The sequence below is a fragment of the Ammospiza nelsoni genome, chromosome 4 (genome assembly GCF_027579445.1).
Source record: "Ammospiza nelsoni isolate bAmmNel1 chromosome 4, bAmmNel1.pri, whole genome shotgun sequence".
Taxonomy (NCBI): domain Eukaryota; kingdom Metazoa; phylum Chordata; class Aves; order Passeriformes; family Passerellidae; genus Ammospiza; species Ammospiza nelsoni.
The window spans coordinates 21,185,204-21,202,825 of record NC_080636.1 but is presented as its reverse complement, the minus strand read 5'-3'; the positions used below and the strand labels follow the sequence as shown (position 1 = coordinate 21,202,825).

Below are 17,622 nucleotides of genomic sequence, written 5' to 3'. Positions count from 1 at the left end.
TGGAGACCTTGAAATATAGAAGTGTTAAATTTAAGGTATGAGTCACCTGTGCAAAAGCATGTTTCAGCTCAAGGATGAAACAAATCATTCTTTATATACATGGAAGGTATTAAACAAACAATTCTTTATATCCCCAGACAGTCTTAATTCCATCCCTAGCAAATACATAAAGTACTTAGGATACAAAGGCAGCTTTGGAGCAGACACCTAAAGTTAGGCAAGATCCCAACTGGGTTCTCCTAAAAGAGAAATCATGTCTTTCATATCAGCTCTGCTAAGTGTACTTTGAATTAAACTGGACTTTCTTTTGCAAACAGGAGGCTGAATCCTGTTGACTACAGAGTGTAAAGCAAGAAAAAAATACCTCTTATGACATCACAGAGTGGGTGTTTTAATGGCACAAGCTCATGTCATTGCAGTGAATGGCAGCAGAATCTCATACATCTGCATCAGTCCTTTCTCACAAGAGCATAAAACAAACAGGCAAGATGCAATGGGAGAAGCAGCTTTTTCCAGGAGATGGAGGCTGTGCAAGACCAGCAAAACTTCACCATCCAGACCTTGCCACAGGAGATGAACATCTGCCTCCCTTCACAATCTCACCTGGGAATGAAATTGCAGCATGTGTGGCTCTGGATTTTCTAACACACAAACTTCAGTCAACACTCCAATAAGCAAGGTCAAGATCAGAGATATGCTCCCACCACCATGGATTATCTCCTGCTTGCAAACAAGTTTCAGCTAACTGCTCTGCATACAGAGGGCTGATCTCAGCCAGGCATTGCTTCATCCTGCACACAGCACTGCCTCTGGAAATTTTTAAATCATGGAAAAGGTTGAGGTTATGTAGCTGTTGAGGGAGTGCATGCTCTTGGTATATTGGTAAATAATGGCAAATAGCTGAAAAGAATGCATGGGCAAATCTATAAATGAGGGAGAATAATAATTAAAGTAATAGTAATTAAATTCCTCATCATCACAAGGTTTCATCTTTCCAGAAAATACTCAAATCATTAAGAAAGACCCCAGTTACCTCTTTCAGGAATGGGGAGAAACATTAATTTCATTTTTGTGCCCTGGCCTAAGAATGTGCCACTCCAAGAAGGATTAGCTTTTTTCAGATGAACTTCTAGCTGGCCTTTTATTGTTTATCAGCCTGCTCTGGAACTGAGGTGTGAATCTGCACAATAACTGATTTCTAGACTAGTTGGTGAGCAAATCTTTGCAAGCAAAGAATGCAAATGAGGAACAGGTTGATGCTCCCTGGCAAGGCAGACACAAGGCATTTAAGAATACGCTTCCCAAACTTGGACTCCAGGACCTTCTCCAGGGGGGTGGGTGAATGCCCTTACAGCATCCACCCTGACACTTGCTACAGGCTCTGGGCACCCATGGAAATGCTCCATTTGCAGCTCTGCGGACACACAGGGGTGGGATTCACACTTACCTGGAAACTGGGATGAGATTATCACAGACAGAAATACAGTGCTAGCATGGACCTGGAAGAGAGGTTTCATCCCACTCCCATCAGACATTATTCTCCACTATTGGTACTTAAACTTCTGTATTCCTCTTGCTCTGGCACAGACTGTTCCAAGCACAGAGAGGGATGTGGAGGAGAAGGGAGTCATTGAAGGATTGAAGCACTCTTGTGTCACTGATACACCTTAGTTTACACAGGCATTGAACCCCTGTAACCAACCTGCCTTCCATCCATCTCGCTATCTCTCTCTGGCAGATAGAGCATCTGTATATTTTAGCTGTGTTAGCAGCAAGAGCAGCTCTGATGCACTGGTCCCCTCAGATCACCACACAAAGCCAGACAACACCAAGACTATGCAGACAAGAAGCCAGAGGAGGATTACACTGTACCTGGAAAACATTTGGCTATTCAGGCTTGCAATCCCTTTGTGTTGCTAGAATAGAGCAAAAGGAAATAATTAAAGGCTAAAAACATACCCTACTATTATTAAATTCCTGAGGATGAGCTATTTTTAAGGTATATAAATATTTGGCAAGAATTCTTAATGATCCCCTTTTAAAGGAATTTCTTTATGTAGGCTAGGGTTTAGAAGATATTTTTGCAGAATCTAATAAAATGCATGTGAGTTTTATGTTGTCTCATACTTCCATTTAAACTGCAATATCTAAATGGCAACAGGTCCCAGAATAACTGAAAAAATATTTTTCACATTTTTTCCCCAACATTGAAATTAAATATCCATTAAGCATTATCAGCTCTAGTGGTATAAATTATTTACTTACTACATAGACAATTACCATTTTAATGAGTTTGACACACTTAAGATTCTATAAACATTATTGTGCAGTACAGGATTTCTTAATACTTTGGGGAGATAAGGGACGAGGAAGAAAACCAATGTGCATTTTCATATTAGAAACTAATCATATAGATATTTAAAGAAAAACCACAAATAAAATAAGGATAAAAATAAAATTCTGTACAGCAGCATTTTAGACCATACAACAGATTTATCAATTGGGACAAAAAATATAAACAATTTTTTATCTTTCACACAAACAGTTCAGAAAGTTGGTTCATGTGCAACATCTTGGATTTGCTAATATTTTGAGTAATACAGGCAAGATTTGCAGATGTGATCATCCAGCACTTCTCAACAATTTTTTTCTTCTGAAAAAATCAATAGTAACCTGGCTAAAAGTGACAGTTGGTCTACAGAAAGGAAGCATTTTGGTAAGATCAATGAAATCCTTTCCTGTGTTTTAACTGGCATTGGATTAGGGGTCACAAATCACACAGTTCTCCATCACTCCACAATGCTAAACCTGGGATGCTATTCCAAGAGCACAGAGATAAGCACCTGGATGTGCCCCTTGTTTTGCCACAGGGTGAACACCCACACTGCCCACAGAGCAACTCTGTTGTCACACAGCTTTGCTGCAATCCCACAAGGCTTGGAAATCTGCCTGCTGGTGCAGAAAATAGGGGCATTTCTAAACACAAGTCACCGAACTGTTGTTGGGAGCTGGGAGGTGCCTCAGACCTGTTTTGGCTTCTCACACCCCTGGGTAAGGACCTGCTGCTATCCAACTGAGCCTTTGGAAACTTTTCAAAATCTCTGAGAAATTGTGAAAAGATGCCTCCAGGTGTTTGCATCACACTACCACACACACTCTCCCTTGTCTCCCAGTACCTTGGGAGAGGCCATTTGAAATTACAGTATTATTTGCTGTCAAATCTGTGTTGGAGAGGGCTGGGGTGAGCAGCAGCGCTGCTGCTGAGAGACAACTACTGACAAGGATTTCAGTTTTGTGGTGAAAATCAAGCTACTTCCAAAAAATAAAAATATGCTCATAAGTCCTGGTTATCTCTGCTACAATGAGACAAGGAGGCTGCCAGCTGAGCCACATCTTCTAGAAGTTTCCTGTCAAGAACATTAAATTCCAGCATCAGAACAGAAACAGGAATAATGCAGTTCAGGCTACAGCAAAGGCACAAGGAAACCAAAACTTGCAGGGAGAAAAGTAGTGCCAGGAGGACACAGCATCTTTGAAGGACAATAAATAGTACCAGAAGACTTCCAGGAGCATGAGAAAGGACAACACAGCCAGGTACTGGCTCCTTCCCACGGAGCAGTAAAGCTCTGGCAAAGTCTCTTTGCAAAGCCTGTTTTTGTGTCTTCATAACCCCTTATTCTTTGTCACACAGCTCCCCAGAGCTAAACTGTGCAGTGATTTATTTTGCATGTGTGTTATATCACAAACTTGTTGACAAGGCACAAAACTCTAGTAATCCTATGGGAGAAGTCTCATTGCAAGTTTGCCTGGATTTATACTTTCTATTCTTCACAAAGCCTTTAAAATTAAACCACAACAAAACTGACTTGTGGAACCAATGAGGCTGAACCACTACAATTGAAAATCAGATACCATGACAACAAGTGAAATATAAGACAACTGCTACATTAAATGAGATTTGGAATGCTGCAGGATTTTCTGAGTGTTGGGATTGGAGTTTTTTTACATTGCTGGTTGTTACAGTTTCAGGTTTGAGTACTGACACAGGTCAGTAGACCTCCCTCTTCCACCTAAAAGGATGAAAAGACCCTTGTTATTTATCATCATGGGATTAGGAAGAGAAAAGAGTAACTCTGCACAAGTGGAGCTTCCACATGGAAAAAACCAGGAAAACTAGAAGAGAAATAAAGCCAGTTAGAATTCAATTATCTTCAGGAACAAGCTGGCAAGATAAAGGATCAAGTAATCAAGCAGGGCTTCAATTAGGCTGATTTTTAACTGTAAGTAAATTTGATTAGTAGTGTAAATCACAGTATGAAGAGGCAACTTCAAGTCATATCATAATGCTGAAGTCACACAGTAATAAAAACTAGACCACATCCCTAGTAAAATATTGGAAACCATCAGCCAGACAGGCTGCCCACATTCCTTTCTATTAACTCCTGATTCTTTTATATTCTGCCAGATATTGAAAGGAAAGCTGATATCATTAATGACTTCTAGGTCTAAGGAATTAATTTCTATTAGTTCTAGCTAAGAACTCATTCTTTTAAACAATCTGCTATTGATTGGCATGGCAGCATAGCATGGGGAGAAACAGCTTTTCCCATGTCCCTTTGTTTACAGGATTTCCAGGCATTATGCCAAAGCTTTTCTCTATGTTAAAGAAAACTCCATTCTTCCACATCCTTCATTTCCCTGCACACAACTCGACTCCCATGCTGTCAAATTCCATTTGAATCCTTGATACAATAAAACCCATTTTGTTGCACTCAGAATTTATGAACTTCCATTTGCTTGTTTCTCTGAGCACAGCTGCTCAGGGATAGGAAACAGGAGAGGGTGGAGAAAGAGCTCTTTGATTTACACCTGGCTTTTCTTAGTTTCATCTGATGGCCCCTAATCCTTGCATTAGAAAGGAGTGTGAAAGTCAACTCCCTCTCCATGGCACTCGAGGTTTTTCAGCTGTTCTTGCATCTCCCCTCAGCTGTCCCTTTTTCCAGATGAAAAATTCTGCATTGCTCACTCCCAGTCATTTGAGTGCCCTCGCACAATTTAAGATAAGCAACCTTGTTTCATCTAATATATTGATCAGAGATTAATAAGGACTGTAATGACTGCATTTGAATTTCAAGTTTTTATCTGTCAGATGCTAGGACTTTATTTTCCAAGACACAAAAGCAGTGCAAAGCATACCCCAGGTCAAAAAGCCCTCTCTTGAGTTTGACTGCTGTTATTTTAGTTTTGATTAGAACAAAGCTATGGATTTTCCAGAAGATAAGATTTTCCAAAAAATTTTGGCCATTTATCTGTGTAATGAAATATCTGCTTAAGGGCAACTATTAGCACAATACTATTAAAAAAAAAAAAAAGAAGAAGAAATAAACTCTTTAAAAATACATAAATATTGAAGTATTTTCACATCACTGAGCTGTGTTCTGCCTGCTGTGTTTCCCAACTCTCTAGTAGCATTACGCCACCACGATTTTATCATGACTCTAAAATTAGGTTAAAGCTTGAAAGTTTTAAAAAGTACAGCTATTTTCACAGCATATACCTTCATTCGGGCCCACACTGAGTTGAGTCTAATGTCAACAAAGATTTTTCCTCAATATCAAAGGCAAAATCCCTTACCAGTAGAAAAATATAAAGTATTAAAGCTAATGGGTGTTGTATCCCTTAATCTCACTGGAGTATTTGATGTAACACTTAAACATTAAGCTTTAGGAATCTTAATTTGTTAGTACAAAATCATACACACCTTCTTTCTCACCTTACACATTTGAGTATAAGAAATTGAGTGACAGCGTCCAGTACTCCCAACTGTTGTCATTACATTGCAAGGGTTCCATATTGCCAGAGTTTTGTACCTCCTTGATATTTCTTGTAGGCAGCTTCTCTAAGCACTGACTCTTCCTTGTCCTCACAGCAGCCACTGACTCCAGTTCCCCTCAACCAACCAATCCACTCTTTTATAACACTCTGCTTATTGGCTACAGCTGTGGCCTGTTAACATCAGGCCTGCTCCTAAGCCTTAGTAATTGGCTCAGCTGCAACTCTTTAGGGGATAAAATTACTTTCTATACCACCTTCATTTATCCATACTGTATCCCCCTACACTCAACTATTCAGAATATTGGTTATTCTTGGTATGCTTTAGGAGCAGAGAAAGAGGAATTAACCAATATTTACCTTGGTGCTTTAAACCCGTGTGGATCTGCAGTCCAGGAGAGATGCAGCATGACTTTTTAATTCTCACAATCATTTCAAACCAGTGACCCCCCAGAAGCCTCTCTATATCCCTCAGTATGATGAGCAGATTTTCAACACTCAATTCTTTGTGCACTCTTTTGCATGTCCAGGCTTATAACCTCTCCTGAAGAAATGGTAACACAGGAAAAGGAGCAGGTGGCAAAACCAACATGTTCAGCAGTCTTGAATATCTTTTCCTTTTCAGAACTCCACCTAAGGCTAGAAGAGTAACTGAAATGAAAATAGACAAGAAGGAGAGGCACTGAACCCTTATTGAAAGGGCAATAACCAAATTGCCTTTCCCCAAAGTAAAAAGGCACTGAGACCAGCGGTGAGGTGGGACCCAATGAGCATCACACCACTGTGTAATTAGATAAATATCTCTGGTATGGAAACATCACCAGTGTTGGCTATGAAAGCAGCTACTATTCCCAGCACAGGAAATTCACAATTTTGGTTTATTTTGGTTTTTTTTGTTGTTGTTGGATGGGGTAGGGTTTTTTTGTTGTTGTTGGTTTTGTTGGTTTGTTGTTGTTTGCTTCTTGCTGCTTGTATAACAATGTCTTATTGCATACAACCAGACAATGCATTAGACAAGACTGAATTCCACTTGGACCTCTTCCCAAGTGTTATGAGACAGACAGGAAGACATTAAGAAAATATCCAAATCTTTTTTACAGCAGTAACTGATTTTACTTACATTTCAAAAATCTGCTAAAACACGGGGAATACCATTAGAAGATTAAACTGAAATTATCTTAAATAAAACGTTTGGATCGGGGAATTTAAAGAAAGTTTGCCTTGAATAAAGACAAGAAGGGTAGGGTTCAAAATAATTATTTTAATTGCACCGTTCAGTGGAATCATCCCAGGGAAAATAATACAGAAATGGAAAAAAAGCAAAACCAAATAGCTCAATACTTTCATTGGAATACTATTTTTTCATTCTAGGACTTCCAACTCATATCAGAAGTGATGGTCTCTAGCCAGCTCTTTGAAGGCAAGTGGATATTGAAAACCACTTACATCTTGCAGCAACATGTCTCTAATACATATCTCCATTGTTGCTGATGCCAAGCAAAATACCAGAAAATTTAATTAAAAGCAGAGATTTAAACAAAAGTAGCTTTGTACTGATTCTCAGTGGCCTTATTCTTCTCACTCTTTACAGTTATCAGAGAGGGAAGGTCTGACGTCCGGTAAACTCCAGTCCTCATCCTCCCTTGGCAAGATCTCAGTTCAGAGATGTAACCTTCAAAGCTGAGGTTCCCTTCAGAATCATCACAGGAACGTGTCCCAGAGTCTTCCAGCTTGACCCCATCCACATCAATTATCCTGTTCACAGGGAGCTCCATTCCAGGGTTCCCTCTCACACCAGGAGGATTAAAGCTTCTGCTGGCCTTGGCTTTGTGAGAGGTCTGCTCATAGTAGTTTCCTGAAGTCCCTTGTGAATCATTTTTCTTTCTGTTTGCACCTAACGGAAGAATTAAAAACAAAAAAAAACACAGAACAAGAGAATTATGTATCTTCTGGTTTTAGCAGTTTTCAATATTGCAGCCTTCTCTGAGGCCCCAAAGGTAGTCAGCTGGGATATTCATCCACCAAAGAGACTTACTGATGGAAATTTAACTAAACACTGGATCTCAAAGATAAATGTGAAATACTAATATGTATCTATCTTAATGTAGCATTTTTCAGAGTTCTTGAAAATACTCCATTAAAAATAACTAATTAGTATAATTTTGTACACCTCTAGAACAAAAAAATTCTTACAGCAGCAAACCCAAGGGTGGAGGAGAAGAAGGACCTTCCACTGGGGCAGAATGGGAGATGTTCCTTCAGTTGAACTGGTCTTCAAGACCCTGCTGAAATAGTATTTTTACTTGGCTAGGGCTTAATTCTCTAGCAGACTAGTAAGGGATTATTTGAAGTTGCAGGTCACTGTCCTGAACTGCAACAGAGCAGTTATGAGCCACAGGACAAGAATAAAAGAAACAACTTCACAGAATCACAGGTTGGTTCAAGTTGGAAGGAATCCAGTGGGGCACCTGGTCCCACCTGCCTGCTAAAGCAGGATCATCCCAGAGCACATGGCCCAGGATTCTGTCCAGTTGGTTCTGGAATATCTCCAGTGAGGGAGACCCCACACCCTCTCTGTGCAGTCAGTTCCAGTGCTCAGAACAGTGAAGATGTTCTTCCTTATTCAGGTGGAACTTCCTGTGCATCAATTTCTGCCCATTTCCTTGTGTTCTGTGGCTCAGCACCATTGAGCAGAGCCTGACTCTCTCCTCTTCCACCCTCCCTGCAGATATTTATAAACATTGCTGAGGTCTCCTCTCAGTTCAGTTGTTTCTTCTCAAAGCTGACCAGGCCCAGCTCCCCAATTCTTTCCTCCTAAAAGAGATCCTCCAGACCCTTGACCAACTTAGTGGTACTTTGCTTGACCTGCTCTAGGAGTTCCTTGTCCTGAGGAGCCCAGAACTGGACACAGCACTCCAGATGTGTCCCACCAGGGCTGAGCAGAGGGGCAGGATATCCTCCCCTGACCTGCTGGCACCATTGCTGCTCCTAACCCACCCCAGGACCCCATTGGCCCTCTCAGGCGCAAGGACACACTGCTGGCCCATGGACACCTTGTGTCCACCAGGCCCCCCAGCCCTTCTCTGCAGAGCTGCCCCCAGCAGGTCAGCCCCAGCCTGGGCTGCTCCATGGGCTTGTTCCTGCCCAGGAGCAGCCCCCTGCATTTGCTCTTGCTGAACTTCAGCAGGTTCCTCCCTGCCCACCTCTCCAGCCTATTGAGGTCCTTCTGAAGGGCTGCACAACCGTCTGAGGGCTTTAAACACTCAAGGAACACCTGAGTTACATCTAAAATCACAGTTGCCAAGATTCAGGCCTATTCACACAAAGTCATCACTACCCCAAGACAGCTGTAGTTCAAACCCTCGAGCTCCCAAAAGCCAGTTTTGTGTTAGGTGTGACCCTGCAAAGTACAAGGAGCTTCTGAAAGCAAATGTACAGAAGCTGATTTGTCTGTGTCAACAGCAGCAAGAAGGGAAGGATGAAGGAGCTGATTTCAGGATTCACACCACAGTTATCAACATGGTTTCTGGAACTGAGGCTCCCCCCATAATGATATAAAGAGGGACAACATTTTCAGAAACAGAGAACTGCTTTCATTAGATCCAACTGAGAGCCAAGAAAAAAAAAAAAAAGAGAAACTTTCAAGGCACAAAAGCAGGCCTAAGTAGGGACTTCAATTTCATATTTAATTCCCTTTTTCCATATATGTTCTTATCCATCTTTTAAAATATACCATCTTATCTGACATTCTTTACCCAAAGCATTCTCAAATTTTGCACCACAGTACATGCAAGTGCCTGACCAGCATGTTTAGCCACACAAATCCCATGAGACTGGTGTGGTTAAATCCCATAGCTGTCTTTCAAATATTTAATTTGTGTTTATTCCATGAAGTGAGTGGTACAGTTTTATGCAAGGAAAAGAAATTTCCATGTATAATCAGCGTAATCAAGAATTTTTTGATATGGAGAATGGAGGAAATGCAAATGAAAAAGACCAAAAAAGCACTTTCACACACTTTCAATCAAATCACTCCAGGGTCTTCTTGAGGCTTAAAGCTTTCTATTTAAGAAAAATAAGTTAAAATCCTCAGTAGTGCAATGCTTAGTGTTTTAGCTGCAGTGAAGCCCACATGAGTAATGTGAGTATTTTGCATCAGTAATGCTTGCTGTGTTTTCAGAGGAATTAGATCAAACTCCAAACAAATCAGCTGAGCAGAGAGGCAGAAAGCTCCCAGCCCTGCTAGCCCAGCATGACTTCAGCCTACTAAATTGCAGCTAACATTTAATGGGACTGTATTAGACTTTGTGTTTAAATCTCCCTACTGAAACTAAACGTTGCCTTAATTTTAACTGCTGCTTGCCTGGCTGGGCTGCAAAATGCTATTATTCTGTTCTGGAACGTTTATCTTAACATGAGTGTACTGAATTGTTCTCTTGATCTCTTTAATCTACTATTCTACACCCTTTGAGGAAGACCTGTGACTCTCCTTTCAAGTTGCTTTAGAAGAGGTACAAATTGCTGAAATGCCTACTAATGACAAATTCCCACAAATACATGGCATTGACAGAGCATGAGTCACCCAGCTGTCCTAGCACTCAGAACACATCCTCCTATGAAATGTCATGCAAAGGAACATCTTTGATTGAGGTGGAAGGTCTCATATCTGTTGACTTGGACTACGTTGAAACACTTTCCACAGTCAAAAGACACAGCCTGCATTAACAGGGCACAAGAGATGAAAGAGCTGGAAACTCTTGTTGAAGAACACTATGGAAGGTGCAAGTATTGCTGAATTTATTTGGGTGCTAAGCCCTTCTACAGTTAAATATAAGAAATGTCATTAAGTCTTGGAATTATGGTGTCACTGAGTCAGCACACGAAGCAACTGGGTGTGCAAGCTGCCCAATAGGAACACAGCAGAAATAAGGTCAATGTTTGTTCCCAGGCTTCACAAGACATAAGCTCATATGAACAAGAACATGTCCACATTATAGACATATTTTTCCATTAATGTCCTTTTTAGGAGCAATCTCTCTGCAGCATCAAATAAATTACTACTAGAGGCAGGGCACTAATACAGAACATCTTGTCTAAAATACCAGTTCAAAAGAATGTGGAATTACTAAGGGAGGATACTGTGAAGATGATTTCACTTTTCCTGTCAGGGTAGAAAATATCTTAGCTCATCTTCACCAAATAGGAAGATGATTTCAAGAGTAGTACTACACAGAAAAAATATTTCAATGTAATTTTTTTCCTCACTTTTTTAAGAAAAATCTTTTATGGAGCAAGGCTATTTAACACAAATAGTAGGCGAGATTTGCCAAACCAGCTTGTGCATAAATGTATAGCACAAGTTTTTAAGTAGAATCAAGACTTGCATGTACTTAGTGGAGCTTTATAATGAGGTTTCCATGCAGTTTGTAAAACTCTTACACTGGTCTCCTTCTCATGTTTTCTGAGTAACAAATGCCTGAAGACACTCAGCTGTGCAGGGCACCATCTAAGAATCATCAAGAATCTGCATTAGACTTAGAGTTATATGATCCTCTCATCTACATTTGGCTGTTAATGCTGCTCCTGAAATTTCCAGGTTTTTTGTGGAATTCCCTGTGTGGAATTTGGCCACATGCTCCCTTATTCCTAAACTACCTGGAAGACAGTGAAGCAGAGGGCCTTCACAGGGAAAACTTCACATATTCTTGACTGAAGTGATGAATACCTCCATGGAACACTCTGCAGATGCTTTGCCATGTATGGAGCATGTCAGGAATGTTATTACATTCCCATATCTAATCTCTCAGATGTCCTACCTAACTTCAGTAGAGAAAGGAAGACACAGCTTAGGGCAGCAGCCACACAGGTGAATTTCCAGCCTGTTTCATCCCTATTGGTAATCTCCTCCCTTGCTAAGCATTCCACACAGCTCTTAAGAAATTTTCTTGTGCATCTGATCTTGTTGATATGTTCCAGCTGGTTTAAAGATGGGAAGATGCAGGTCATACTTTGTCTTTAAACCAGAGATCTGCTGTGTTACAGACTCACAGCCAAATGACTGCTTAGAAGGCTTAACTGCACCCACCTGCATTTTTCCAAAGGTGACTACAATCAGGCACTGTTTTGGCTGATCTCCTGGTTTCTGTTACCAATATTTCTCTTTTTGTGATATTTGGATTTTGTGTATTATTCTCAATCACTCTAAATTTAATATTGTCATTATGGAGAACTATATTTATAAAGACAAAGGGAAATCTTCTTCTGTATTAAACAATCCTCCAACTTTAAGATCTAAGCAAAAGATCACAAGACACTGTCTTCCAGGTAGTTTAGGAATAAGGGAGCATGTGGCCAAATTCCACACAGGGAATTCCACAAAAAACCTGGAAATTTCAGGAGCAGCATTAACAGCCAAATGTAGATGAGAGGATCATATAACTCTAAGTCTAATGCAGATTCTTGATGATTTAAAGGCCTGCTCACAACACCTTGCAATTATATTGTTTCTATACCATAATCAATAAATGCATTTATCTTCAATGTGCTAAATTTTAGTTACGATTTTCAATAAAATCTCTTTCATGTAAATTGAGTGTTTCACTCATCATTCTACCTTTGCTAAAATCCTACTGTTCTTGTGAAAATCATTAACTATTTAGATGGCTCTAAGTTCTACTGAAAGATAACAAGAATATCCTGCTTTTCATACCATTGATCCCAGGCATTTGACTTCTAATGCCAGAGAGGATCTGATCTCAGTTAAAGGAAATGAGCTCCAGATTAATGATTTTGTACTGACTTAGAGCAGATAAAAATCTGTTTGAAGTATTTCATAAAACTTAGGATATAACTTGTGAAAAGAAGCCTGAAGTTTTCAGGGGCAGTTCCTGGGACTGGAGGTTTACAGGCTTGTTCCATCCCCAGATGCAATCAGTCTCCCAGGCAGCTCGGGGTGTGCTGTGACACGGGGGCCTGGGCAGACACTGCTCCAGCCTCTGACTCCACGGAGCCTGCCCCAAGGTGGTGCCACACCGCCTGAGAGAGCGTTTTCTTACATGAGGCTGAGAAAAGGAGCCCTTTGGTGGTCACTTCTATTTCAGGGTCCTGGAAATACATCAATATAAATAACTTCTCCTTAACATGGACATAATCTGTCAGTTTCACTCTCAGACAGACACCTATCCCTTTCTGTCCTAAACTGTTAGGAAATGCTACTTCTACATATTAGCCCTCCCACACATGGATTCTTTTAAGTAGTGGATGAATGACTTCCACACTGGCTGACATACTGTTACTACTGCAGGAATCTTTTTTTTTTTAAAGTTTGTACAGTGATTTATGCTTCTGAAGGGAAAAGGATACTTTACATCAAAGTTTTAGAATACCAGAGGTAAATTTTCTTTGGCAGTTTCCTTCTTTTTATCTCGTAATTGATACAGCACCAAGGAGAAAGCAGACTTAATAAAAGATTCCTACATACAGTTTATGCTAAATATTTTCAAAGGAAATTTGACTTTATATGCTGAATTTCACTTGCATGATGAAACAGCAACTGCAGCATATGCTCAGTGCCTTGAAATCTGACTCAGTAAAATGAAGGCATCGAGCCAGGAAATGGGTTGTGCTACAAAGCAGCAATACTCTACATTACCAGTTTATTTACATTTTTCCTGGGAATTTTGTGAGTACATTTGCAGCATTAAGTTTAGAAATGGGCAGATGGAAATTCTTTCATTGCACTCATCTCCAAAGCATTCACAAGAAGAACAAAGCACCAAACATTATTCAGAAGGACAAATTTGAAATATCACATGGAAGAGGGAGCTCACCAGTGGCATACAGATGCAAAAGAGGGAGCACTGAAATCTGTGTTTGCTGAAGGCAGGGACCCTTCATGTGCACAGCTACAACAGCAGCTGAAGGGAACTGCACACAATGTCATTTAAAATCCAGGAGCACTCCACAAATAAATTTAAAAGTTCTGAATTTTGATCCAGGCAGACATGTGTGCCCTCAATAACACTGTCCAGTTTGCTCAAACTTTCCATTTCTCCACTGCTAAACCTGAAACATTTTTGACTACTTTCCAAGCAGTAGATATGATAAAAGAACTCTGCAGCAGCCTGCACATACTCAGCCCTCAGTGTGATCTTCCAGCATTTATTGTTTTGGTTTTTCATCAGTGGTCGGTAACAGCGGGTTTAATTATTGCAGAGTCCTATATTGGGAGATAGTGGATTGAATTACTTGAATCCATTTTAATTTAATCTGCCATTCATTAGGTTATTTTTCAATTATGAATGTCTAAAATGTGGTTTCACTGGGCTATTGGGTACATTTCACCAATAATTCAGCAAAGTTCATTTCATCATCCAAATGCTGCCATGGGTTGAATAGATCTGGGTTTGGCCCACATGCATTTGGTTCAAAGGGCAGCTGCCATTTTTCTAACATTTCATCCAGTCAGTGATAAAATTTGCAATTCTTTCTAAAATGTTTATCCTGTTGCTTGATCAAAATAAGTTTACATTTCAAATAATCATCCCCCAAGGTCTTCCTTGCTCCCCATTTGTCTACTCTAAACTTCCCTTCTCCTCAGTTTGTTGTGGCTCACAGTCATGTACTACATGTAATTCTCTCATTGAATCATGCTCTGATTAAAAGAGGATTAACACATCCCAGCCTTAGTATTTCCGGATTCTCATGGGTACTTCTTTATATTGATCCAGAATCCAATTATCTTCTATAAATTTACACAGAACCAGTAAAGGATATAAGTTACCGCATGAAAACAGCCTTTGTTAAAAATAATGATTTAAATTACTCTTACATCTTTTACATCATAATCACCCCCTCTTCTTGATTTTTTATTTATGTTTTCATTCATGTGGTTATCCTGATTTACATAGGGAACACCACTGGACTGTCTCTAAAATATGCCACATGAATTAAGAGATTATATAAAATATTAGTTACATAAGTATCGTATCATTTATTACAGAAAAAAGTTTATTTTCAAATTTTGAAGATAGAAATGTGATTTCTTTTAATGACCTCTTAATCTCCTTAACTACCACAAACTTTTTTCCACTTGGAATTCATTACCATTAGAATTGAAACATTTAGTAGCCAAAAAAACCTAAAGTCACAGAAATACCACTGATCTCTGCTCTAATTATCTGATCTCTATTCTTCAGCTGTGGGGTCCTGCATCCTTTTTGTGAATAATAAAAATGATCAGCTGGGGATTTTTTGGGGGGCTTTTGGAACCATAGCATATACCAGACTCTGAGAGACTATTCTGCATTTTATTTCTGCATCATTTATCTTTCACAACAAAAACATCGTAGCACTGGTACTAACTATTCCATTTTTGAAAGATTTCTTTCCAATAAGAAAGTAAGCAAGTTTATTTCGAGGATACAAATCTATTTCAGAAAAACAGCAGTTTCTTTTAAAAAAAGCTATATAACTTTAAACTAAATTAATTCTTTAACTTCCATAGACATTCCACTATGCAATATTACAGAGAGTTTGCCATGCTTTTATTTCCCCTATCTGGCTTTCTATCTTAACCAATGGCACCATAGGCTTGCTAAAAGATGGTTTTGAATAAACTTTTCAGTTGCAGTGCTGGATCCAGTCTATACATCTCCTTAAAAAAAAAAAGACCTTCATACTTGGCAGACAATTCCACTGACTGTAACTCTAGTGTCGTTTTGAGAATAATTCTCATTCTAGCTGAAAAAAAAATGCCCCAAAAAGAACGGCTGTCTTTTTTTTAAGAGAAAGAAGAACAATTTGATGGACTCAAACCTCCAGTCTGTGCTCTTCAGTCTGGATTGCTGCAAACTGTCCTATCTAGGTTGAAATGGTATTTAGTGAAACAGCCCAGTTGCTATCATGACAAAATGCCCACCTACTTTGTAGTAGAGGCAAAAGCCATCATTAACAACTCAGACCTGTGGAATATTGCAAATAAACAATTCAGTGCAAGGCCTGTGGCTTAACACAGCTCTTGAGGAGTCTACAGGTTTGGGAGGCTGCCTTTCCCCATGGGTAACACATGTGTCCAGCCTCTTGGGAAAAACTGGGCAATGTTCAAAATACCCAGACTATACCAGGCAATTAAAAAAAGAAAAATAAAACAAAATAAAAGCCAAGGGGATTCAATCAGCGTTTTGACACTTTCAAAAATGAATGCATCACTTCAAGCCAATCACACCACACAGTAATTATTTCTTCCACAGATGGGACCACCATTATATGCAGAAACATGAAAGAATGTCTTCAGATTCCAGCAACCTCTGGTTTTTAAAGTGGGAAATTTGCCAGAACTAGCAGGCTTATTCAAAATAAAGATATTTTCTCTTGATGAGTAACGCAACTAGAAAGAGTAATGATTCTTGTGTTGCTATTTTATTTGCTATTTACTTCATAGCTAAGTATTAATACATTATAAAAACATTTCAATTATTTCAGAAAGTTAAGAACTGAGCTTGAAAATGTGTTCTCAATAGCTCTGAGTGATGCAAACCTTATTTTGCTGACTTCCATTGTTCATATTTTCCTTTCTAGATCATCAAGTTAAAAAAACCCAAGTGTTACCCATTAGAGGGATGGACATTGGCCTGGCTTTGCTACACCAGCAAATTGCCCCCTGCAGAACATGAGGGACCCTTCACTCCTCCCAGTCCTTTTCCCAGCATTTATAAGCCCAAAATGTGCAGGGTAAGCACACACGTCATTTGTCTTTAGGCCTATTTGGAACCAAGACCAGAGATCTCTGCAAATTATGAAGTCATTATTTGTCTTTATATCCCAACATTTTAATTGAATAAACCAATCAGAAATGCAATTTCCATTGATGGGGGTTATGAATGAACAACCATTAAAGCACTTAAAAAAGCAACCATTATTAATGATTTAGTCCTTTGAGATTTCAATTCTTGACTGGAGAGAGTTTCCAGAAGTCTTTATTATAATTATGTACATCATCAAACAGCCTTTCCATGCAAACTCCAGTCATGAAAATAGAAAACTTTTGATTCACCCCACATTTTTTCCATAAAATCACCGTTCTTTTATAGAATACAGTTCCCATTAAATAGTAGTGTGTGAGGAGTGTAGAATGCATCTAATATATGCAATAAGATTGTAGCAAAAAAGGAAGGTTTTTTATATATTTTTTAAAAATTTTTGTTATATCTAAAAAAAAATCTGGTTTGTCAGAAAGCGAAAAGAAATTTAGATTTTCAGTTTTGCAAAATTAGTTAGATTACTTACTCATGGGTGACTATGACAAAATGATAAGGCGCAATCACCACTGAAAGTATAGAACACTAGCTGAAATACATGCTAATTAAAATTCATTAAAAAAATAAATTAAATATGAATGGTATTACTTATTTGTTTTGAAAAAGTCTGAATCATTTTAGAAGGGGAACTGCCACAGGACTTTCAACTGCTTTATTTTTTTTCTTGGAGGCCCACAAATATGTGAGAACACAGTGACTTTTGGAAAAACTGGATTTTCATTCCCCAGAACACAATGAGACCTAGTTAACAGCACGACACGCCTCTCTGCAGAATTATTCTTTTTTAATTAGGCTTCACAGCGCTGTTATGTAGGACCCATCTCAAAGAGTGAAAAGAGTAGTGTGGTCTCCAGCACCCAACCAACCCCTCATTTCTTACCCAAGTCTACCAAATAAAGAGGTGGTTACTTTGGTTATTCCACATCAAACAAGCTGAGATCTCCAGCTCACTTCTTAAAGACCAGGGAAGAGT

General features: G+C 39.2%; 1 protein-coding gene and 1 long non-coding RNA gene across 3 annotated transcripts in view; both read right to left on the bottom strand.

Moving 5' to 3' along the window:
• Nucleotides 1-370: 370 nt before the first annotated feature.
• On the bottom strand, nucleotides 371-5,935 carry LOC132071938 (uncharacterized). The gene is made up of 4 exons (XR_009418263.1): nucleotides 5,871-5,935; nucleotides 1,873-1,916; nucleotides 1,448-1,499; nucleotides 371-603 (listed from the first exon to the last, which is right to left on the bottom strand). It is a non-coding gene; the product is annotated as an uncharacterized LOC132071938 (long non-coding RNA).
• A 1,148-nt stretch (nucleotides 5,936-7,083) lies between these two features.
• Nucleotides 7,084-17,622, bottom strand: part of RGS12 (regulator of G protein signaling 12) — an 87,276-nt gene continuing 76,737 nt past the window's right edge. For both annotated transcript variants that reach the window (XM_059469983.1, XM_059469984.1), the window contains one exon: nucleotides 7,084-7,726. In XM_059469983.1, the coding sequence (XP_059325966.1) occupies nucleotides 7,365-7,726 (362 nt within the window). In that variant the 3' untranslated portion in view covers nucleotides 7,084-7,364. The remainder of the gene's footprint in view (nucleotides 7,727-17,622) is intronic.